Here is a 23,301-nt window from a genome sequence, read left to right on the forward strand (position 1 = left end):
ACTACAATTCCCATGAGCCCGTGCCAGCAAAACAGGCCTCCATTTCACAGAGTGCATTTCTTCGGAACTTCCCCAAACTCTTTATGATGGAGCACAGTTGTTGGTTGTTCTAAAAGTCAGAAGTTTTGCTAATTCTGCACAACCATTTGGCCGCAGCTAGAGTTGCTATTGAACGTCATCCATTTCCTTTCTCACCCTCTCTTCTTTGAAGGGGGCTCCTTAACCCAAAAGCATCAATTTTGCATGGAGCTGTGGTTCAGGGGCTATGGCTGAGAGATATTATTTATTATTATTATTTATTAAGTTTCTAGAACTCATGCTTCACACGTAGACAGGCCCAGGCGTTACAGAGGTCAATTTCTTTGCCCAAAACCCAAGAGAGAAACTGCCCATTGGTCCAGAGCAGGGGGTCCTAACCTTTCAGAGCCTGCAGGTACCTTTGGAATGGGAAGTGGGGAGTGGTAACTAGTGCCCCACCCAAATAGCTGCTGCAGGAGGCAGAGCCAAAGGCAGTACCTCCCTCCTTGTTTTGCAAAGGAATTGCAGAAGGGGAACAAAGAGAAAGGAAGGACAGCTGGGTGGGTGGAGAAAGCAAAAGAGGAATATAAAGAAATGGTGATCTACCCCCTGACAGAGGATTCTAAGTCAGATGGACCAGTGGGCCGGCAGAATTGAATTCCCTCCTCCCATGCCCTGCCCTCCACTCTTTCACACTTTACAGGGCCAAGGGCTTTTATCTGTATTTGCAGCATGTTTCTGTGAAACGTGTAAATAAGTTATGAGCATGAACCAGCAATTGCTGGACTACTGCAAGTGCCCATTGCTCAAACAGTCACTCTCTGCAGTCTCCTGCACTTCGCCCCTCCCCGTCACACTTGTCATGTTTCCTGCACTGACACATTGGAAACATGCCTGCTCCATCACAGGTGAAGCAGCCAAGACCAAACCTTTTGATCTTGTACTTATTTAGGAAACAGGTTTGAGTCTAGTGGCATCATGGGGCTCAAACTTTGGTCCCGTTGCTTCAGAGCAATATGTCTCCTCCCCTGAATTGATTTAGGAAAGGTTTCTTCTTGCTTTCCCCCCTTTTTTGCAATCAAGTCACAGCTGATTCTGTTGGGTTTTCAGAGCAAGACACGTTCAGAAGTGGCATGCCATGGCCTGCCTCCATGTAGCATTGGATCGAGGCTAATCCGACCCAACAACATCCGGGGGTCCCCTCCTCCAGACATGCCCCCCCCCATGAATCTGACCTCCCTTGGGGTTCTGTTAAAGCTGTTGTTGCTATCAACAATTTTGTTCAATTGAACCAGTTGTAATATTCTGTTCATCTTATAGCTACTGTTGAAATTGTTGCCGATGTGCTATTATTATATTTTATTATTATTAATAGCTAGTTTTCTTATACCTTTCTTTTCACTACCTGAAAAGCAATTTATAAACACCTTTCTTTTCCTCTCCCCACAACTGGCACCTTGTGAGGCAGGTTGAACTGAGAGCTCTGACAGGACTGCTCTGTGAGAACAGCTCTACAAGAACTGCGACTAGCCCAGGATCACCCAGCTAGTTGCATGTGGAGGAGCAGGGAATCAAACTCCAGATTAGTATCTACACCACACTGGCTCAACCACTATATAATCCCAGGATAAACACATATATTTTATTTATTTGGTTCTGTTCTTATTACTGGGAGCCACCTTGAACCAGGAGAAAAGGTGGAATAATAAATACTTTAATTCCATCAATAAAAACAAACCATCCTACCCTCCCTCAAGAAACGATGGGTAGCATACGTTAGGGGGGGGGGCTTCTCCATTTTTTCCTCACAACAACCCTGCGAAGTAGGATTAGGCTGTGAGAGAACGGCTGGCGCAAAGATGTGGGGATTGGGCTAGCAAGCGAGACAGATGTGGCTGTGAGCCATGCCGGGACAGAGGAGGGGGCGAGTGATCCTCTGAGAAGAAAATCCACATAAGCGACCTGCTGTTTCCTTCAGTCTTCCGTGCCCAAGGTCAGGCAGGAGGCGCGGGCGGCCACGCACCATCCCCCTGCAAGGAATGAGAGTCTGATGGGGGCGCCCTGCAAAGCGCGGGGAGCCCCCACAAGCAAGCCCCCCTCGTGGGAAGGCGGGAGGCGGCTCTTGGCCGGGCTGCTCCCAGAGAGCCGCTCCAGCATGGCGGGCGGGACCCCGGGCGACGAGAGATGCCGGCTGGAGTGCCTGGCAGCGAAGAGCCCCTCGCGCCGTGCCAGGGCGTCCCGCGCAAACGACTCGCCGGCTGGCCGGCCGGCCTTTGCATGACTGCAAAGCCCCGCACGCCGCGTGCAAACTTGCGCGAGCCCACCGGCGCATCACCTGCCGCTTCCGAGCCGCCCGCAGCCTGCTGGGGGCGCGCGCGGGGGGGATGCCAGCCGGTGGCGTCACCAGGCGCGGGCCTCGGCCGGCCGCTTCGCTCGGCCCTTCTCTGCCTTAAAAGGACAACGCTACGCGTATGCAAAGCAGCTCGATTGAGAAGAGAGGGGAGCCGTGGGAACGGCGCATGCGCACGGCGAAGGGAAGTTGAGCCCCAGAGTCCGGACGGGGCTCGCTCGCTCGCTTGCAGCGGAGACACACAACAGGCGCCGGACGACGGGGGAAGGTTGCGGCGCGCGCACCACGGCACGGCCACGCGGGTTGCGGGCGGTAAGCGCTTGCCTCGGGGGGCTGCAGGGGTCGGCCGGGCTGTGCGGCGCCCGGCGAGCAAGTTTCCTCCTCCTCATCGCCGCTTTTCTGCGGTCGAGCCTCCTTGTTCCCCGAAGCGAGCTGCTCGCCTGGGGAGGAGGGCTGCCCCCGCCGGGACGGGGCAGCTGGCAAGGCGGCGCTGGCTGCAAAGAATGGGCCCGGGACAAAAAGTGCCGCGCAAACCAACCGGCCGGCAGACTCGCCGCCTCCGCCACGCCGCTGGCATTGTTGCAGGGCGAGCATGCGGCGGCTGACGCGGACTTTTTCGAGAGGGAGCCCAGGCGTGGGTCGGGGGGGGGGATGGTGGCGCGGTGGGGCTCGTGGGCCGCTTCTCGGCTCCTGGGCGCTCGCGCTCTTTTGCAAAATCCGGAGTTTCGCTCTGCAGCCATTGCACGGAGCGCCGCATTCCCCGAGTTGGAGGTGGCTCGCTCGGAAAAGTTGGCAGCGGCCAGATTGCAAGTCCCTTGCGGACCGGGGGCGCGCGGGTACTGACAATGGGCGGGCAGGGCTGCTGCGGAGGCGGCGAGGCGGGCCTCGGAGCCCCCCGCGCGGGAGCGACCCGTTTCGGAGCCTCGCCCGGGAGCCCTCTGCAAACAATACACCTGTGGAGCGGTGGGGAAGCGCCTGCCCCAGCCATGGCGGAGCCAGTCTGCGCCTCCCGGGAAGGGGGAGGAGGACCACAGGCGGCGGCCTGCGACGCCGGTCCGGAGAAGTGTCGCCTTTGCAAGGCGGACCCGGACTATCCGCGCCGGCGCCGCCACGGAGTGACCCGGGAAGGGGGGAGGCCACGTGCTGCTTGCTTGCTCGGCGGCCGGCCGACCGGGGCTCCGTCCAGCGTGCTTTGGGGGAGACGAGCCCGGCTGGCCGGCCGCTACTCCGGCAGTCAGAGCGAGCGACAGGAAGCGGCGCCCCTTCCCCCCCCCCGGGCAGAACTTTGATCTCAGCTCCCCCCCACTCCGGTGTGCCTTTGGGGGCTCCGGCGCCCAGGGAGGGCGACCCCTCTCCGCGGGAGAAACCCGCCCGTCCGCCCGCGCCTGGTCCCGCCGCACGTAGGCAAAGGCCGGCAGCAGCAGCGGGCGCCGCCGCGAAAACAAAGGGCTCGCCTCGCATGCGGCCGCCGGGCTCCGCCAGTGCCGGGGGTGGGGCGAAGGCGGCGGGGGAGGACGGGCGCCTTCCTGCACGGCGGGCAACTTGGCCTGCGCTCTGCCTGCCCGACGGGGTCCCAGGCGGCGTGCCTATTCGGCGGGGCGTCCGCGGCAGGAGGCGCCTCGGCGGGCGGGACCGCACGTGGGTGGTCGCAGTTGTGCGCCGCGCTTTCCCGAACGCCTCTTGCGCGGTTCTTTTGTTCCGAAAGTAAAACTTTGCCGCTCCCGCGTCCCGGCCGGTGCCGGCGGCTCAGGGCCACTCGGGAACCGCGCCCTTCTCCCCGGGGGGAGGGGGAGGTACGAGCGTCCCCTTCCCTGAGCGGGCGGGGGTCTCTGCCGCTCCGGGGATGGCGTGCCGGTCGCGGGGACCCCGATGGCCGCGTCCTGTGCCGGGAGCTGGCGAGAGAGGGGCCTCCCCCGGGGATGAAAGCCGGCCTCTGCCTGTCTGGGTGCCATTCACGCTGCGCATTGGGCATGCAGGCGCGATGTGCTTAGCGCAGCCACTGGGCACCGCTTGGCCTGCCTGCGTCGTCTGAGCATGCCCGGAGAGCAGCCGTGGCCTGGTCTTGCCTGCCTCCCTGGAGCCGTCGAGCAAGTCTGGACACCGGCGAGAGCCCTCGTGGCAGGCCCTGGACCCGGAGCGGGCAGGGGCATCTTTCCTGGTGGACTTGGTCCTGTTGGGGCGGGAGCGCGCAGGAGCCCTGGCATGGCATGGTGCGCTGCTGGCGCCCGCCTGGGCCCGAGCGGGGAGCTCCGTGGCCTGCTTTGAAAAGTAGGTCGCCTTTGGTGGAGGGGGCTGCGGAGGGTGGGTGGTCTTTGTTCCTGGCCCTGCTGGTTGACGTACATCTCGCTGCCTCCTGCTCTTGGGGATTGATGTCCGCAGCTTGAGATGTTTCTCTTCTGGGTTTGTTGCTGTTTGGGGAAAGGCCCATCAGGAAGGCAGCCCACTTGTGGCTTAACCCCCCTCCCCCTTGTTTCTTGTCCCTCTTCCCTTAAGCACATGGCCAGAGGGGCAAGATGGCCTAGGGCCCTTCTTGTCCTAACACTGAATGTGTGTCTTTTGCCCCTTTCTGCCTCTGACAGCCATGTGCAGTCCACTTGGGCTGAAATGGACATTAGATTTTAAAAAAACTCCTTCGGGATGAGCCGTCGTCCCACATGCTCCTTAATAGTGCAACAGAAGCTTTGGGGATTCTATAAGATATACATTGTTTAGATATTGGCAGGTATTTACTAGGTATTTAGGGATGCATTTATTTGAGAATAAATAAATTATTCTTAGCCTTTGGGGAGGGCGGTATATAAATATGCTCCATCACACACATAATTCCAAGTCAGCATCTGCACCGTGGGGTCAAACATGTCTTGATTCTTATTCCTAAATCCTCTTAATTGTTCTGTCTTATATACATCTCTGATTATCTTTCACGCACACCCTGTGGGCTCCTGTTAATTGAAAAATTTAGCTTGTAAACTCAAAATAAGGACCTGGATGTATACACGTGCATGTATTTGCTTCTGTTCTTATGCAAAGCTCAATATCTTGCAAACAAATTCTTATTTTTTTTACTGTAGTTAAATAAAGGCAGTGTTTTGAACGCATCGTATGCCTGCCAGTGTCTCTGGTCGCTGTGCCTATAATTCCCCACAGTGCTCTTAATGTGCAATGCGTTTCACAGCGGCCTGCAGTCATTTTCACAGGGGCAAACCCTTTTGAAGTTGGTGCCATTTTATTGACTAGGGTCAGAGGCTCAGACGGAGCTGCTTGCCTGTGATCGGAATTTTCATAGTTACAATGAAGCTGGATAATTTGCAGCACAACCCATTGAATGAGAACGTAGGAAACATTTCATGGGCAGGCTCCATCTTGGTGCATTTTGGGTTATGATACCTTTTAAGGCCAGAATAACTGAACAGTGTGGCTGTTTTCACGTGGAGGCACACTTCCTCAGAATAGGGATCACGAGTACAGATATGAGGAGAAAGCAAATTAGCATCAAATGAGTAAACAGCATCACAACATCCTATCCTAAATAAATATTTTGGCTAAACATGACAGTAGGCTGATTGGCTGAAAGTGTGATAGGCTTTTGGAACATCATAGTTTGGAAGGATCATTAAGAAGAACTTGGTTTTTTATACCCCAGTTTCCACTATCTGAAGGAGCCTCAAAGCGGCTTACAGTTGACTTCCCTTTCGTCTCCCCACAACAGACACCCTGAGAGGGAGGGGAGGCTGAGAGAGCCCTGATATGACTGAAGAAGAAGGTTGGTTCTTCTATGCCGCTTTTCTCTACCCAAAGGAGTCTCAAAGTGGCTTACAGTCGCCTTCCCTTTCCTCTCCCCACTACAGACACCCTGTGAGGGAGGGGAGGCTGAGAGGCCTCTTGCACTGCAGAGGTCTGGAACTCCCACCTGGTCACACTATGCCGTGCATGCCCTTGCAGTGTATGCATGCTGATTCCTCACGCTGGCCAAACACTGGGCAAAATCAAACAAAACTAACTCCGGACAAAGAAATGAGCATAAGGGAAGGGACCAGGGCCTTTTCTGACAACTGTGACTGGCCCAAGGTCACCCAGCTGGCTGCATGTGGAGGAGGAATGGGGAATATAATGTGGTTCTCCAGGTCAGAGTCCACTTCTCTTTACTGCACTGGATCTCAGCGGCTGCAGCCTCCTCCCACGTGCAGTAAAATTAAGCCACCTGCAGATAAGGGGATATCTGACTGTAGGGACCTCCCCAGGTATGCAGAAAAATGTGACTGTAAATCAACAACTTCCCCCCTACCCCAATCTCTAAATTGCATGATAAGGACAAAATAATCTCCAGGATCATGGCATGTTGACAGCAGCTGAGAGTCTTGGGGGTAAGGTGGGCTGGGCGGGCTAGCCTGTGGCAATCCTTAAGAATCATAAAAGGGGAATTACTCGGAATGTGGATTTTCCCATTGTTCTCTACCCCCACCTTGCCCTGTGATCCTGCTTATCCTACTGTAATTCCAGTTTTTTTATACTCTTATCTTCAGAGCACATTGAAATCTAAACTGCATCCCAGACAGTGGCCCTTCCATTAGCATCTAAAAGGGCCTTCCTAATTTGGTTATTTATGAATGAATGAAAGATTATCAAGTGCCTTTGGGATATTTAAACGTACTTTACAAGCAGGCAGTCGTAGGAACCCAACTGTATCTTCATTGCTGTTCGGTTTTGATGTTCTCAGGTGCTTGGGCCGTGATGGTCAGGAGCTTTCTGGGACCTAGCCAGCCCCTTGTTTCCAACAGCTAAATGTTTTTTCTCTGCAACACAGAGGTTGCTTTTCTCATTCTTTGTCTCCTACCACTGCAGACTTGTTGCGGATGGTGGAAAGCGTCTCTCCTGACTATTCCCCATGCTGGAAAAACAGTGCCGGTTTTGTCTGGCCCTAAGTCATACTAAGCCTCACTGGCTTTTTTATATTTTCAGTTTGGAGCAGGTTAATTTTCCTTTGCAGCAGAACCTGGAATTAGGAAGCGTGTGTCATTCTCAACGTGGGTTGAAACAGATATGGATAATTCAAGGAGTGTCTAATACTTCTGCAAGTGCATATGTAAGCTCTCTGTTACAGGTGGTTGCGTGCCAGGTGGCCGCCGTCTGCATCCCTCTGGTAGCATTCGTGCAACCTGTTCTGGAATACTTAACGAGTATGTGGTGGAATGGCTGTTTGGAGCATTCAAGATATCGTAGCTGCGATATGAATAGCACCAAAATGAGTGAGCGATTGCAGAGGTTATCTTGAATCTGCTTTGGGCCTTTGGTAGACTTGTCATTAAAAGAAATATGCAATAATGTTCTCTCTATCCCATCCCCCCCCCCAAAAAAAAAAACATGTACAGGGGGCTATCAAAGTCCTAACAAATTGGTTCAGAAGTCAGGATGGAGCTGGATTTAGGAGATTGTTTCACACCTGTGTTGAAAGATCTGCACTTGGCAGCCCATCTGTTTGAAGACATGATTCAGAGGGCTGCTTCTTGCCTCTGGATTCTGGCCAAGGAATTGTCCAGCCTGATAATTAAGAGTCCCCTTCTGAGGCCCTGCTCTTTTTGTCCCCGCTTGCAAAAGTTAGGTGGACAGTGAGCAGACATGACTTTCTTAGTGGTGGCACCTTGCTTTTGGATTGTCCTTCCATGTGACGCTCACCTGACACCTACCTTACTTTCTTTTAGGTACCAGGTAATCATCATAGCAGGGGATATTTCCTTTAGGTGTTGAAAGATTCTTTTTGTTAACGTGCTTCTAATCTAGGGTTTTTTCCACTCAACCTTTAGCTGTTTTATAGACGGCTCCTGGCCTGAGAACTGTTTTATCTGTACCGGCTGTTTCAGGGATGCCAGGTTTCCTGCTTTGGTGGGACATCTGCTGCCCACTTCCTGACCGTTTTTACTGGCACCCAGCTGGGCGGTAGAAGCAAGATGGAGAAATGGGGGAGATCACCAGTGACGTTTTAGCTTCTGGCTAACACTTTATGGTAAAATCTGGAATTCTGTCCGAAAGGGAGAGTATCACCAGGGGCGTGACGGCATCACTTCTGGTTGCAGTGGTAAAGAGGAGACGCCACCGATGTGTCCTGCTCTTTTAACGCTTGGCTTTATTTCTGGCTGCTTTTTAGTTCGCATCTTTTTGTTATTTTCATCCTAAGTTGGCTTGATCACCTCCTGGGGGAGGCCGCATGTAAATTTCCCAAAGGAAAAAATAACTAGGAATGGGATCTTAACCCTGTTTCTGCTCTCAACACCAGAAACTTAGTTTAGTTGGTGGAGTTGTAGGAAGCAGGGATCTGGTTTTTTTGTTTGTGTTTCTTGCCAGACATTGAGCCCTGCATGGAGACTTGATCACAATTTATAGAGCTGGTGGATAGTTGCGTTGTCAGAAAGCCAGTGATATGGTCCATTCTTGTTTGCATTTTTAATCTCCTTGTACTTCAATCACTTCCCTGCCCTCCCCCCACACACACACACTTTTTGGGGGGGAGGTGTATGCAGCTGGATGGTAACCTAACTATAATCAACTGTTGTAATTGTTGTTTTTCTCCTGTCTGAAACAAAATAGGATACCAGACTTCATGTTCTCCATCCCTCCATGAATGGCAGGATAGATTCGTGTTCCCCATCCCAGAGGTTTTCTAAATTTTATTTATTTACTTCCTACCTACCACCCTCCCCTGAGGCTTAGGGCGGTTTACATGGAATGTAAACAATACATGGGACTTAATTTCTATACAACCTATTAATGAACTGCAACAATAATGGTACTAACATTAGCAACTACAACAGAGGGCAACAGTCTGTAACAAATTGAACAGGTCCAAGGTTCAGAACGGGTGCGTGGATTCCTGGGAGGGTGCAGGGGCCCTGTAGATGTTGCTGATTTTGGTTGAAGAAGAAGAAGAGTTGGTTCTTATATGCCGCTTTTCCCTACCCGAAGGAGGCTCAAAGCGGCTTACAGGCGCCTTCCCTTTCCTCTCCCCACAACAGACACCCTGTGAGGGAGGTGAGGCTGAGAGAGCCCTGATATTACTGCCCGGACAGAACAGCTTTATCAGTGCTGTGGTGAGCCCAAGGCCACCCAGCTGGCTGCATGTGGGGGAGCCCAGAATTGAACCCGGCATGCCAGATTAGAAGTCCACACTCCTAACCACTACACCAAACTGGCTCTGGTTGGCCTCAAACAAATGCCTGCTGGAAGACCTCCTGAGCACCTAGTTGAGGCAGGTGTTAAATTTGGAAGAGTGGAAGTAGTTCAGGATAAAGCTGGAGTGCTCTCATGCAGATTATTAGACAGTTAACAAAGATTTGCAAAATCCATGGGTGCCTAGGAATTTGCGAGTTGGTTTGGGGTGAAGCACTCAATCCTTGTTTTCCAGTTCTCCCCCCCCCCCCAATATCTCGACCCTGGTCATGAGTTGTTCCTCTGAATTAGTGGGTATTGTCACCTGTGCTGAGGGTTGTATGATTTCTTCCCCCTTTGAATCCATCTTTTAGCAAGATAGCCCTCTCAGGAGTCTGATTTTTAAAGTGAAATCTAATGATGGGGGAATACAGAACTGGGAAAGAAAGGGGAGTGTGAGGAATGTTGGGAATCAATATTCTACCTCCTTCGTGTTGACCTCAACATGTCAAGGAGTTCGGGGTGGGTCACTTGTTGATAAGGCCGCCTTAACATCATAAACATTGGGTGGTGGCGGTGTGCAAGGGTGCTGTAGAGTCGGAGCAACTGCTGGTGCAAGAGATCTATACACAAAACGGGTGAGAGAGTAAAACAAGAGTGGGGGGGGGGTAGTCTGAAATAATAAGAAGAAGAGTTGGTTCTTATATGCCGCTTTTCCCTACCTGAAGGAGGCTCAAAGCCGCTTACAGTCGCCTTCCCATTCCTCTCCCCCCAACAGACACCCTGTGAGGTGGGTGAGGCTGAGAGAGCCCTGATATCACTGCTCGGTCAAAATAGTTTTATCAGTGCCTTGGTGATTCCAAGGTCATCCAGCTGGCTGCATGTGGGGGAGCACAGAATCGAACCTGGCATGCCAGATTAGAAGTCCGCACTCCTAAACACTACACCAAACTGGCTCCCCTAAGAGAGGGAAAACAAGAGAGCAACAGGAGTCTGCAGTGGGATGCATCCTCTTTTCGAGACCCTTCCTGCCCTCTTATTATGAGCGAGGTTTGCATGAGATATAAGCAAGGTAGATCAGCAGACGCGATATCTGAAGTCTTTGGTAGAGGTGCCCCACTTGGCAAGTCTGGTGTAGTGGTTAAGAGTGGCAGCCTCTAATCTGGAGAGCCGGGTTCTGATTCCCCACTCCTCCATAGCTAGTCACAGTCCTTGGGCTAGTCACAGTCATACTAGAGATGTTCTCACACAGCAGTTCTGTTGGAGCTCTCTCCGCCCCACCTACCTCACAGGGTTTCTGTTGCGAGGAGAGAACGGGAAGGCGATGATAAGCCGCTTTCAGACTCTTTCAAGCAGTGAAAAGCAGGGTATAAAAATCAACTCATCTTGTTGGCCACCTTCTCTTAGGTTTCAGTGCTGCTGAGAATTAAAGGCTTGCTTCCAGATAGACGGAAAATCAGTTGCAGGAACCAGATGAAAACTTTAGTTGGCTCACAGGAGGGGGAGGAAGAAACCCAAACAGCTTGCTGACTTCTCCTGGAATCTGCCCCTCCCTCAATGCTACAGGTCTGCCTCCCTCCCGTCTCTCCTGTTACCTGGTCCTAAACATGGGACAAGACTCAGCAGGGTGGTAGGAAACATTCTTTGCATTCTTGAAACACAAGGATTGATTCCTGCACCTTCCCAAGTCAGGGGGATATAGCACGGAAAGAGGGACGGACATGGGCAGCTGGGTTAGAGGGTACTTGTTAAGTGACTAGCTGGTGGTGAACTGGTCTTGCAAACAACTGGATTCCTGTTGCAAGAAGACTTTGTCCATAAAAGCAGAGTGTGTGATGTAATTTCACAAGAAAAATAATGTTGTTTGGGGGAGTGGGAAACTGAAGCAGGTCAGGGTGGAGGGGGAACTTCTGTCAACTTCTGTCAGTGATGCTGCAAGCAATAGGGATGTGAGTGTCGTGCATAGTGCAGGGGGTTGGACTAGATGACCCATGAGGCCCCTTCCGACTCTGTTATTCTATGATTCTAACCGCAGTTAGCGATAACTGCTAGCAGGTTTTGAGGTTGGGACTGACTGAGATTTAAAGGCGAGCATGCCACGGTTTGGCTTGCTGCACCTCCATTTTGCCGCACGGTAAATTATAGAGTGGAAATGTGCCATTATAGTGTGCTGAGTTGAATGCAGACGTGTCAGTTAGCAATCAGAAGGGGACCTCTGTACACGGGGGGGGGGGAGGGTCATGCTTCTGGCTGGAGCACTGCTCAAGGAAACGGGAAATCGAAGAAGTCCTCCCCAAGCAGTCCCTTACGCACACAGTGGCACAAGAGCTGCTGTGGACTGCAGCCATCGTACAGCGGAACGACTTCTCTTAACCGCGTATAGGGAAGACCTCGTGACTGCTGCTGCTTGGAGTCCTTTGGATCCGGCCTACAGATTTTGCGCGGGAAGTGCCGTGTCACATTAAGCAGAGGCGATGAGTCTGCTCTGCAATTACGAGGCAGGCTTTTGACGCGAGGCACCTAGGGTCACCTTGCTGTCTGTCGGACTGAATTGGCCACGATGCCTCTGCCGTGGGAGGAAAAAGTGACTGCTGGGGATCAGCAGAGCTGCCTTTGGGCCCCCTCAAAGCGGAACTGCTCTCGCATCTTCCGTCGGGCAGATCTGAAGGCGGACGCTGTGCTGCCGTAGGTGTTTGCAGGGGTGGTGGCAGGGGGTGCTTGCCTGTATTCCGTGGCGTCCTCCCTGTTTGCTTGACATTCACTCTTCCGTTGTTTGCCTGACCTCGCCAGGGTAACGGAGGAGGAAGCGGAAGATGTTTGGGTTCCACAAACCGAAGATGTACCGGAGCTTAGAAGGTTGCTGCATTTGCCGGGCAAAGTCTTCCAGTTCCCGCTTCACCGACAGCAAGCGCTATGAGAAGGACTTCCAGAACTGTTTTGGGTAAGAGTTCCAGTGGCTGCATTGCCTTTCTCGAGTCGGCGGGGGAAGAGCGATCCTGCCCTTTCTTGACCCGCTTCCCGAGCACACTGTTCGCCTTCCCCAAAGGCTCCCGTTTCAAGGGACCCCGACCATTTGATGCTGCGAGTGGCCACTGGCTGCCCGACCAAAGGCTTGTGCTTCTGTATGGGGAGAATGGGCTTCCCTTACCACGTGCAAAACCGCTTCAAAAAAAGGGCCCAAATCAAAAGGCTTCCTTTGCATTTGTGCCTGTTCCTCATGAAAGGCCAACTACCAAACCAAGGCATTGTTAGAATCATAGAGTGGGAAGGGATCTCTAGGGTCATCTAGTCCAACCTCGTGCAGAATGCAGGAAATTCACAGCTACCTGCCCCCACCCACCCACAGTGACCCCAGTTTCATGCCCAGGTGATGCCCCCTCCCCCCAAGAAAACCAAACCAGAATCCCTGGCCAGTCTGACCTGGAAGAAATTTGCTTCCCGATCCAGAAGTGGCGATGGGCATTTCCCTGGGCATGCAAGAAAGGGCCATCAGAGCCAAGCACTGACACGCTAATTTCACAGAATTAGCATTTCTGTCAGGTGGCTATCTAACCTCTGCTTTAAAACTGCCAATGAAGAAAAACCTACCACCTCGCGAGGAAGCCCCTTCCACTGAGGAACTGATCTAACTGTCAGGAACTTCTTCCGGGTGTTTCAACCCTTTAGTTCTGGTCCGACCCTCTGGGGCAACAGATTCTTAAACTCACATAATGATATTGTTTCTTATATAATATATACTAATGAAGAGCCTCTTGTGGCGCAGGGTGGTAAAGCAGCTGAAATGCTGTCTGAAGCTCTGACCATGAGGCTGGGAGTTCGATCCCAGCAGCCGGCTCAAGGTTGACTCAGCTTTCCATCCTTCCGAGGTCGGTAAAATGAGTACCCAGCTTGCTGGGGGGTAAACGGTAATGACTGCGGAAGGCACTGGCAAACCACCCCGTATTGAGTCTGCCATGAAAACGCTAAAGGGCATCGCCCCAAGGGTCAGACACGACCCAGTGCTTGCACAGGGGATACCTTTACCTTTATATACTAATATTCAGTATAATTTAATTCATTGGTATCCATCATTCTTATCGCTTAATAGTAATTCATTGGCTTCCAATAAGGCCTTATCACAAGAAAAAAGGAAGCATACAGCAATTCCAATGCATAATTTAAAATGGAAACACATAATAGTAAAGAAAGAGAAGAGAATATTTCTAATACAAGCTTATATTACCACTTTTCATAACCTTAATGAGGATGGCATGGTTTTTCTAGTTATCTGAAAATGTTATAACCTACATTACATAATGTAAAGTACCTGTTGTGGAAAAGCCGATCGTATCTGCCCTGCTTCTCGGATGTTATCAGAAAGGTAATAAAACCACTCAGCCAAGACATTTTTTCTCCACAGTCTTCACGAAGCTCGCTCAGGGGATATATGCAATGCCTGCGTTCTGCTGGTGAAAAGGTGGAAAAAGCTGCCAGCAGGGTCAAAAAAGAACTGGAATCATGTGAGTTGACAACACTTCTTTCTAGGGCACCCAAAGACCCATTCCAAGTAAATTAGGAGTTTGTAGAATCCAAGAGTTGGGAGGGGCCATACAGGCCTACCCACTGCTCAACGCATGATCAGCCTAAAGCATCCAGCATAAATATCTGTCCAGCTGCTGCTTGAAGACCGCCGGCGAGGGGGAGCTCACCTCCTCTTTGGCCAGATATTTTAGTCATAGAGTTGGAAGGGGCCATACAGGCCATCTAGTCCAACCCCCTGCTCAATGTAGGATCAGCCCTAAGCATCCAGGATAAGTATCTGTCCAGCTGCTGTTTAAGAACCACCAGTGAGGGGGAGCTCACCACCTACTTAGGCAGCTGATTCCACCGCTGAACTACCTGTAGGTCAGTGTTCCAAAAAGGTTGGGGACCACTGGTCTGGTGCATATTGGTATCACAGTCTTAGGCCCATTAGGCATATGCATCTTACTGCAGATTTTTGGAGCAATAAGCTTTAATCTTGATGTTAGATTCTGTGCCCGCCTTACATATAACAACCTCAATGTGTGCGGGAGTGAATTTAGAGGGGCAGCAAAGGGCTGGATGGAAAATCTGAGGGAATCCATGCACTCTAAATTACCCTTGGTAGGTGGCAGCAAAACAGATTTGCCTCTTGCGAGTCTATGAACACAGTACAGAAACTGACCCCAGATGGAATGGTGATGTTTCCGGGGCTGTCTTTCAGGTGGTGGATATAAGAGCCGGACCAAGTCTTAAAACGACGCTGAAGCCAAAGAAGATGAAAACGCTCTCTGGGACCAGAATGAAGAGCAGTCAAATAAACAAGCTGCAGAAGGAATTGAAACGACACAGTAGGTTGACTTCTACGCTTAAGAAATGGACACTGACCCATTTTACCTGGACAAGGTGAAGAGGCACCAAATCCCGAAAAGCTGCCACTGCCCTACAGTTAGCAGGAGATGAGAGCAGAAGTCAGGCGCACCTCCTGTCCCTTGAGAGCCAGTTTGGTACAGTGATTAGGAGTGCAGACTTCTAATCTGGCGAGCTGGGTTCGATTCTGCACTCCCCCACATGCAGCCAGCTGGGTGACCTTGGGCTCGCCATGGTACTGATAAAGCTGTTCTGACCGAGCAGTGATATCAGGGATCTCTCAGCCTCACCTCCCTCACAGGGAGTCTGTTGTGGGAAGAGGAAAAGGAAGGAGATTGTAAGCCACTTTGAGACTCCTTCAGGTAGAGAAAAGCGGCATATAAGAACCAATTCTTCTTCTTCAGTAATCTCAGGGCTCTCTCAGCCTCACCCACCTTGCAGGGTGTCTGTTGTGGGAAGAGAAATGGGAAGGCGACTGTAAGCAGCTTTGAGCTCCTTCGGGTAGAGAAAAGCAGCATTATAAGAACCAACTCTTCTTCTTCCTTCTTGTCAACCCTGACTTTAAGGAAGTCCTTGCAGTTAAATTTCATCAGGCTGTCTGGCCGTTCCTGCGGCGTACATATTAACTGCTGCTCGGGTGTCTTGGCTTCTTTTCTTTTTGTAGTTGTTAGGGTCTGACTGGAGGACTCCAAATTATAATGTTGCTGGCACAATTCCACTTGCTTAAGCTCTTAGTGTAATTTGTTTAAATGCTATCTAATCAGCACAAATCCAGGCCAACAAAACCCAGCCAAGTTTGTAGCCTTGAAGAAGGATTTTTTAAAAAACAAAGCCATTTGGTGTAGTTTATTCTAAGCAGCTTCGGGACACAACGGCTGTTTGCCAGGGTCATTGTGCACGCACAATAATATCCCCATGAAATTCACACTCAGTTGTGAGGACAGAAACAGCATAATCCTATTAACATCAACCTAAGGTCCCTTGAAGGAAAAACCAGATAATAGTATAGTACTAGATACATTACAGGTTTTTCTCTAAAGTTAATATGTGCAGGATCTGGGTGATGGTACAGAGGAATGAGCCTCTTGTGGCGCAGAGTGGTAAGGCAGCAGACATGCAGTCTGAAAGCTTTGCCCATGAGGCTGGGAGTTCGATCCCAGCAGCCGGCTCAAGGTCGACTCAGCCTTCCATCCTCCCGAGGTCGGTAAAATGAGTACCCAGCTTGCTGGGGGGTAAAACGGTAATGACTGGGGAAGGGAATGGCAAATCACCCCGTATTGAGTCTGCCATGAAAACGCTAGAGGGCGTCACCCCAAGGGTCAGACATGACTCGGTGCTTGCACAGGGGATACCTTTACCTTTAGGGCTCCATGAATCCTTAAAACTGGCTCTGGTGCTATGGGCCTCGTGAATCCTGAAAGCACTCCAGTTGGAAGTCAGGGCTGTGTTCCTTCCGTGAGACTTGTGCATGTGGGAATTGAGAGAGGGGGAGAGACCCCGGGTCACCCCTGTGATTCTTCCTTTCCCCCCTCCTAGACTCCGATGCCCACAGCACCACCTCAAGTGCCTCTCCGGCCCAGTCGCCCTGCTATAGCAACCAGTCAGACGACGGCTCAGACGCCGAGATGCCTCCGGGCTCCAGCCGCACTCCTGTCTTCTCCTTCTTGGATCTCACGTACTGGAAAAGGTAAAAGCGATTTTCAGAACTTTCTGTGCATCCTCTGATCTTTAATGCTGATAATGCATGATTCCTGAAATGCCAGCAATGGGCTGGGGCCATAATAGTGAATAATATAATAGACCGTTTACGCACTGGGAACTTCACTGCCCCAGCTCCCGTGCAGGAGCACAAATCGGGGGCAGATGAGATGCACTTGGCCAAATTCTCCCCCGTGTGGGTGCAGGAAGAGGTGGGGCAACCTGCCACGACTAAAACTCCATCCTGCAGCCCGACATGAAACCTCCAGCGCATAAACAGTCATAGGGAAGTGCCGTTGAATCGAAAGCAACTCCTGGTGGCCCCTCATGGGGCTTTCCAGGCAAGAGAAGTTCAGAAGTCCTGCACTGTGCATGGGGCTGGACTAGATGACCCTGGGAGTCCCCTCCAACTTCATGATTCCAGGTGGTTTTGCCTTTGCCTGCTTCTGCATAGCAACCCTGGGCTTCCTTGGTGGTCTCCCATCCAAGCGCTAACCAGGACGGACCCTGCTTAGCTTCCAAGCTGCGATGAGCTTGGGCAGTGCTGTGCAGTCATAAAACGGTGAGTTCTTTAAGCACCAAAAAGCGGGGCCTTCCTCAGAAGCTGGCTGCCATCCTAGATGTAGACAAAAACACAGCAGATGGCGGCAGTGGAACTGTAGACAGTGGTGAAAATCATGTTTGGTGTTGCAATGAGGCACCTTCTTAATTACAAGGCTCTCCCGCTTCCGCCTTCCCCGCGATTAGAGAGCCGGCCCTCGACAGTGGATGACTCAATGTGGCCTTTCCGGATGTAAGTAGATCAAAGCCGGGGGTCGCATGCTGAGCATGAATGGGGTCACGGGGCTTCATGTCCTCTTGAAAACAAAGCCATGCTGCTGGGGCTGCTTCCCCTCCAGTGCAAACGCACTCTTGGGTGGGAGGCGGATGCTGTGGCAGTAGGCAGGCAGTTCTCCCGATGTGCCTTAGTCTGGCTTCAAGGTCAGCAACCTGCTCGGTACTTGGAGTCGGCTAAAACGCCTGTGCAGCCCAGCAGAGGTACCTGTCCTGATGCGTCCCCAAACTTAGAGCAGGAAGTCCAGGGGCCGGCCACCGGGCAGGTCACAAAGCACCCTGGGGGGGGGAACAGACTGTGCTGCTGTCCGGGATGCTGCTGGGTGCTTCCAAATTGCCCTCCATGTGGCTCATCTGCTGCGTAACTGTCAACAACTACGCTCTTTCTGGTGGGAATGTTTTTCAGCAATTCTGATAGGGATGCTAGTCCCCAGGTGGGACCTGGGGCTGCCCCAGAATTATAGCTCATCTCCAGGCAACAGGTCAGTTCCCATGGAGAAGGTGGCTGTTTTGGAGAGTGGTCTCTGTAGCATCATAATGCACTGAGGTCCCTCCCTGCTCCAAATCCCGCCCATTCTCAGCTCTACCCTCAGGGTCTCCAGGTATTTCCCAACCCAGAGCTGGCAACCCTAAGTTCTGAGCCGCCCTACGCGGATGGCCTGCTGACCCAGGTTCCAGACATCTGCGGCAGTTCTAGTATGGTGTCGCTTAGCCCTTAGAACTGCAGCACCCTGATTGGCTGGGCTTCCTTTGTATGCAACAGGGGAGAGGGCTGGTTACAGTAACGCCACCGAGAAGTTTTGTGGGTCACAGCCGTCCTCTGAAGCGGAATAGAGCTGCCTGGTTCCGGGGTTTATCTGCTAATTGCACCAATCTCTTGGGGAGTGGGGAGGTTGGTCTGGCAGGTGGCTCTGGTGACACACACTTGCACTTCCCAGCCAGTTTGGTGTAGTGCCAGTTTGGTGTAGTGGTTAGGAGTGCGGACTTCTAATCTGGCATGCCGGGTTCGATTCCGCTCTCCCCCACATGCAACCAGCTGGGTGGCCTTGGGCTCACCACAGCACTGATAAAACTGTTTTGACCGAGCAGTGATATCAGCGCTCTCTCAGCCTCACCTCCTTCACAGGGTATCTGTTGTGGGGAGAGGAATGGGAAGGCGACTGTAAGCCGCTTTGAGCCTTCTCCGGGTAGGGAAAAGCGGCATATAAGAACCAACTCTTCTTCTTCCCAGCCAAGGAAAGCACCCCAAAGATTTAGGGGCACATGTTGATGGACTCTCGAGCACCAAGTTGGGTGTATGTAAACACCCTTGGAGAAAGTTATCACTAAAAGAGCCTTAAACAAAGGTTTAACAGCAAAGAGGGTGTTATTTTGTAATTGTATGCCCTGGGTGCGAATTGTGTGGAAATTATTGAAGCGTCTCAAAAGAGAGCTTACAGCTGGAGTCCTCCCTCGACGGTCGTAGTACGATCTGTGCAATTCCGTGTGCGCGGGCGATGCTCCCTAACGCGCTTCCTTTTCTTTTGCAGGCAAAAAGTGTGCTGTGGCATAATTTACAAAGGGCGCTTCGGAGAAGTCCTCATAGACACTCACCTCTTCAAGCCCTGCTGCACAAACAAGAAGTCATCTGCTGAGAAGCCAGAGCCCCAGGGCCCCCCGTCTCCCCCGGTCTCCAACCAGGAGGAGTGGTGACTCCCTCCCCTGACGGCAGGAACGGAATCTCTTTCTCTCTGGAAAGGCTTGAAGGTGATGCTCTGCTCACTTCGGAGGCCTGCCATGCTGCCAAAAGACTCTGCTCCCCTCCCCTTTCCTCTTGAACCGTTTAAGGTTGCAGTGGGTCTCTCTAAGGGCTTCACTTCCCCTCAGTCAGAAATCTGTTCGTATCCCTGCTGAAAAGGCTGTAAATAATATTTAAGAGGATTTGGGACACGTAGTTAAGCTGGATGCTGCTGCTCAGGCCTCTCGGTCCAGCCATGCAGCTGTTCGGCGGCTCAGGGGCCCGAGGCTCGGTGATGCTGTACAATTAAAATATGGACGTGATGTACATTTATTGTCCAGACAGCCAAGTTTGCGTTGATGTATGCTTAAAACAACCAGCGACCTTTTCTTTTCCTCCAAGGGGAATCACTTTTGAGCTGTCGCAACTATCAGGGCATGGATTTGGGTATCGAAGTTTGTCCACTGGGCATATGCTATGTATATCTTACGAAGTTGGGGGGCTCTACATTTTTATTGCTGTGGCTCCCAATGTTGGTAAAGCATTTTACGTCTTCTGGAGCGCAGGGCCAGTGGAGGATACAGCTGGTCAAGCAGGACGGAGGGTGGGATCCGTCTTGCGTTGTGTTCGTAGGTTCCGAAGTGGGTCGTCGGCGTAGGGGCCGATGTCCCCCCACCTTGCATGTGCAGCACATGTATCATTTGGGCATTAAGGTGACAGCATATAGTTAGAGGGAAATGGGGTGGGGATTGTTTGTGATTTTTTTCACCTTTTGAAGACCGAACATTGGTCACATATGTTGGATTCCAGTGAGAAATTAACACCAAGTATACAACAAGTCCTTTCTCTCCCCCCCTCCCTCCCCACCAACCGAATAGGTTTTTCTCGTCTGGAAAAAGTGCTTAGACATTACCATTGTGTAGTTTCACAGTTTGCTAAATAACTGCACGAAAATAAACTGTCAGCATGGGAATAGCCATTTCTATTATTCGCAAGACTTTTCAGATAGCCTGTTGTTTGGGCGTCCCATTTCCAGATTTCTTCAGAAATGGTAATCTCTCTCCATTTTGACGGAAAACCATGGAGGTCAGCTGTAGATCCCCGCCTTACAAAAAGCTCAGGAGAGAAATTCCACACAGTGGGTTGACGACTTATCCCAGGAAAGGACACTGCAGAAATGCTTGTCCCGACCCCTGTTATAAAGCATGATCGAAGGAGAATTAGATTCTCACGTTGCAGTGTGAGGAAAGATGACTGTTTCTTGTAACCTATTCCCTCTATGAATGTGTGCCCACGTATCTGGGGCATTTCCTTTCTTTATTTCTACTTTTAGGGCTTTCCTTGCAACTGGATGACCTTTTTCTTTTCCAGATTTACCAAATGCATCAAAATTATTTACGTGTCCTAGGAGTCAGCACAGGCAACAATACAGTCCTGTCCGTTTTCCCACTGACCCTTGTCCTGTCTGCTGCACCACTCAGGCCCAAATACCACTGTCCCCCTCACCTCACCCCTTTCTCACTTCCTCATCCCCCAGAAGTGCCTTTAGTCCCTCTCTTAATCTTACGGCCAGCCTCTGACACAGAGCTGCAGATTTGACCCCCTCCCTCTACATTTGACGCTGCTTAAGTCTTGTTCCTTTTAAATTACTGCCTTTGGTGCTTTCTTTGAAGACAGATCTTTAGACAGTCAGCCATGACAATACAGGCCTTTCCATGAGCCCTAGATTTCTCCATATTTTAGAGCCGGGGCAGTCAACCTGTGGTCCTCCAGATGTCCATGGACTACAATTCCCATGAGCCCCTGCCAGCGTTTGCAGGCAGGGGCTCATGGGAATTGTAGTCCATGAACATCTGGAGGACCACAGGTTGACTACCCCTGTTTCAGAGGATAGATGCAGATGAGAAAGTACCCAGTAATTCAGCATGCCACCTGTCATACCTAAGAGACTATTTTTGTTTGAAATTGAGATGTCCAAAATTTGAATACATGTCCACAAGTTTGTTTGGATGGTACAAACAGGATGTGTGCCTGTTTTGGTGTTTTGGAAGAGAGGAGATACGCTGCTGCTTTCACTCATACAGACGTAATTTTGTTTGAATTTTGTTAGCGCGAGGATTTAGACTGGGCTTTTTGGACCGGGGGGGTCGATAATCTGCAGTACACATAAAGGTTTTATTTTTTATTTTTGCTGAACAATGAAATCTTAGCTGCTGTCGTCAGGGAAAAAAGCCTTGGAATGCTCGTCTTCCTACCTTGTGTTTATATTATAGGGTCCCCTCTGATGTTGTCCCCCCCATTTGTAAATAGGAGAAATATTCTAAAGGGAGGATCGAATAGACCTATGTGCAACTGACTAGCTACCTGGCAGTCCTGCTTACCTGGTAACCTTTAAAGGATGCAGACAAAAGCCCCAGACAACTTGTTGTCTCTACTGTTGGCTTACATTATTTGTCTTAGAATTCGAAGGGTCATTGGCTCTGCTACCTTCCACAATTACAGTATGATGTGATGTATATGATTCCTTCATCTCTTCCACTTCGGTATTTATTTATTTATTGCTAGACCCCGGTGGCAGACTGCTTCTCCCCCCCCCCCCTCCTCCCAGTGTAGTAATGCAAGATGAATTGTATGTAGTTATGCACTTTGTATTAATGCAGTAGAAATCTATGGAACTTGGTTTTTATACTTTTTTTATATTGTTCATACACTTGTAATCCAAATGTTTTTTTTTTAATGGTAGGGTAACGAATAAAAACTTTAGACTTGTTTAGAAAAATAAGCACACTTGTTTGTCTGTTTTTAAAGAAACATTGCCACTTGGAATTGACCATTGAACTATTTGAGAACTACACTGAGAGAGATCCAGCTGCAGGAGAGCTTTTACCTTAAAAAAAAAAACTGGTTTTACAAAGGCCAAACTGGCTTGGTACCGATGTGATGGCAGATTGGTTTGCTGCTTTATTTATTTTTATTTATTCACTTTTATATACTGCCCTCCCCAAAGGCTCAAGGCGGTTTACATAGAACTGAAAAACTATACAGGAAACATTACATATAACTAGCTATAACATTAATAATAATAATAATAATTATTATTATTATATTTACATACCACCCTCCCCGAGGAGGAGGAGGGTGGCATTAACTGATAGGAACAGGGAAAAGTCTCAGCCTTATTTGTGCAATCACTTCCCCTTCTCTTTTTTTTAAGGGGGGAGGTGCAGTCAACTGAGGTTTTCTATTACAGGCAAATGATGGATTCCGAAGTTGGGCCAGGGGGTGTGGTTCAGTTACAAACCATGGTGTGCTGATCATTATGTTCTGGACCAATTGAGAGTTTCCTCACCATCTTCAAAGGCCTGTGTGGAGTGCTTACAATGGCTCAGTCCAAACCATGCAGGTTAGGCATGTACACACGCAAAACAAAATCTGGGTGGTTTCAGATTTGACCCAAACTGATTCAAGCACCTTTCACTTTTCCCAATTTAGCCAAATCTGAAAAGTGTCAGGTGAGGTTTTGTGTGTGTACGAGCTCGCCTTCCCAGGCAGTGGAGAGGGTGCCCATTGCCTGAGAAGGAAGGGGAGAGCCCCCACCAAACAGGCATTGTAAGTGTCACTGGCCCCTGAAAAATACATGCTGTGGGCATATGAAAGGTCAGCGAGTGGTCCAGGAACCCTCCCAGTCTTCTCTGCTCTTTTAGTGGGCCTGAAACCCCAAGCAGGACATGCCGTACACCTGTGTCCATTTTGGCTTTAACACTCCATCCACAGCTTGCTTGTGGTTTGTTCTCCAGTTCCTTCAGATGCTGGTTGATAGCAGTCGTTGTGTCCCAGTGTGGTGTAGTAAAAAACAGCGGCCTCCAATCTGAAGAACTGGGTTTGTGCTGGTGATCCTTTACATGTAGCCAGCTAGGTGGTTTTGAGTCAGTTCTGTCAGAGCTCTCTCAGCCCCACCTACCTCACAAGATGCCTGTGGCTGGGAGAGGGAGGGAAAGTGATCGTAAGACGCTTTCAGTCTTGAGGGTAGATAAAAGTGGGATATAAAAATCAGCTCTTTAAGTTCTTCCTCTCCCCTGTATTGGCTGGAAAGTTGGGAGAAAGCTGAGTATTGTCATCCATATATTGAAGGTAGCAGACCTCACGTCTCTGGACGATCTTTCTCCAACAGTCT

The 23,301-nt window shown here is 50.7% G+C and overlaps 1 protein-coding gene across 2 annotated transcripts; it reads left to right on the forward strand.

The window, feature by feature from the left end:
* The first annotated feature begins 2,497 nt into the window (after positions 1-2,497).
* Positions 2,498-21,909, forward strand: SINHCAF (SIN3-HDAC complex associated factor). 2 transcript variants are annotated; one of them, XM_077339936.1, is made up of 6 exons: positions 2,498-2,680; positions 12,299-12,449; positions 13,908-14,007; positions 14,733-14,859; positions 16,415-16,565; positions 18,940-21,909. In XM_077339936.1, the coding sequence occupies exons 2-6, from the start codon at positions 12,322-12,324 to the stop codon at positions 19,100-19,102; spliced, it is 669 nt and encodes a 222-aa protein (XP_077196051.1). In that variant the 5' UTR covers positions 2,498-2,680; positions 12,299-12,321; the 3' UTR covers positions 19,103-21,909. The 2 variants fall into 2 exon arrangements, with proteins under 2 accessions (XP_077196051.1, XP_077196052.1); XM_077339937.1 differs by lacking the exon at positions 2,498-2,680 and adding an exon at positions 4,524-4,636.
* The last annotated feature ends 1,392 nt before the right edge of the window (positions 21,910-23,301 follow it).

Source organism: Paroedura picta, chromosome 5 (genome assembly GCF_049243985.1).
Source record: "Paroedura picta isolate Pp20150507F chromosome 5, Ppicta_v3.0, whole genome shotgun sequence".
Taxonomy (NCBI): Eukaryota; Metazoa; Chordata; class Lepidosauria; order Squamata; family Gekkonidae; genus Paroedura; species Paroedura picta.

What these genes read in the sequence shown, in the direction of transcription:
- SINHCAF (XM_077339936.1), top strand. Translation starts at nt 12,322, where the DNA reads ATGTTTGGGTTCCACAAACCGAAGATGTACCGGAGCTTAGAAGGTTGC. An exon ending in GACTTCCAGAACTGTTTTGG is followed by an intron (nt 12,450 to 13,907) that starts GTAAGAGTTCCA and finishes TTTTCTCCACAG; the next exon opens with TCTTCACGAAGCTCGCTCAG. An exon ending in CAAAAAAGAACTGGAATCAT is followed by an intron (nt 14,008 to 14,732) that starts GTGAGTTGACAA and finishes GCTGTCTTTCAG; the next exon opens with GTGGTGGATATAAGAGCCGG.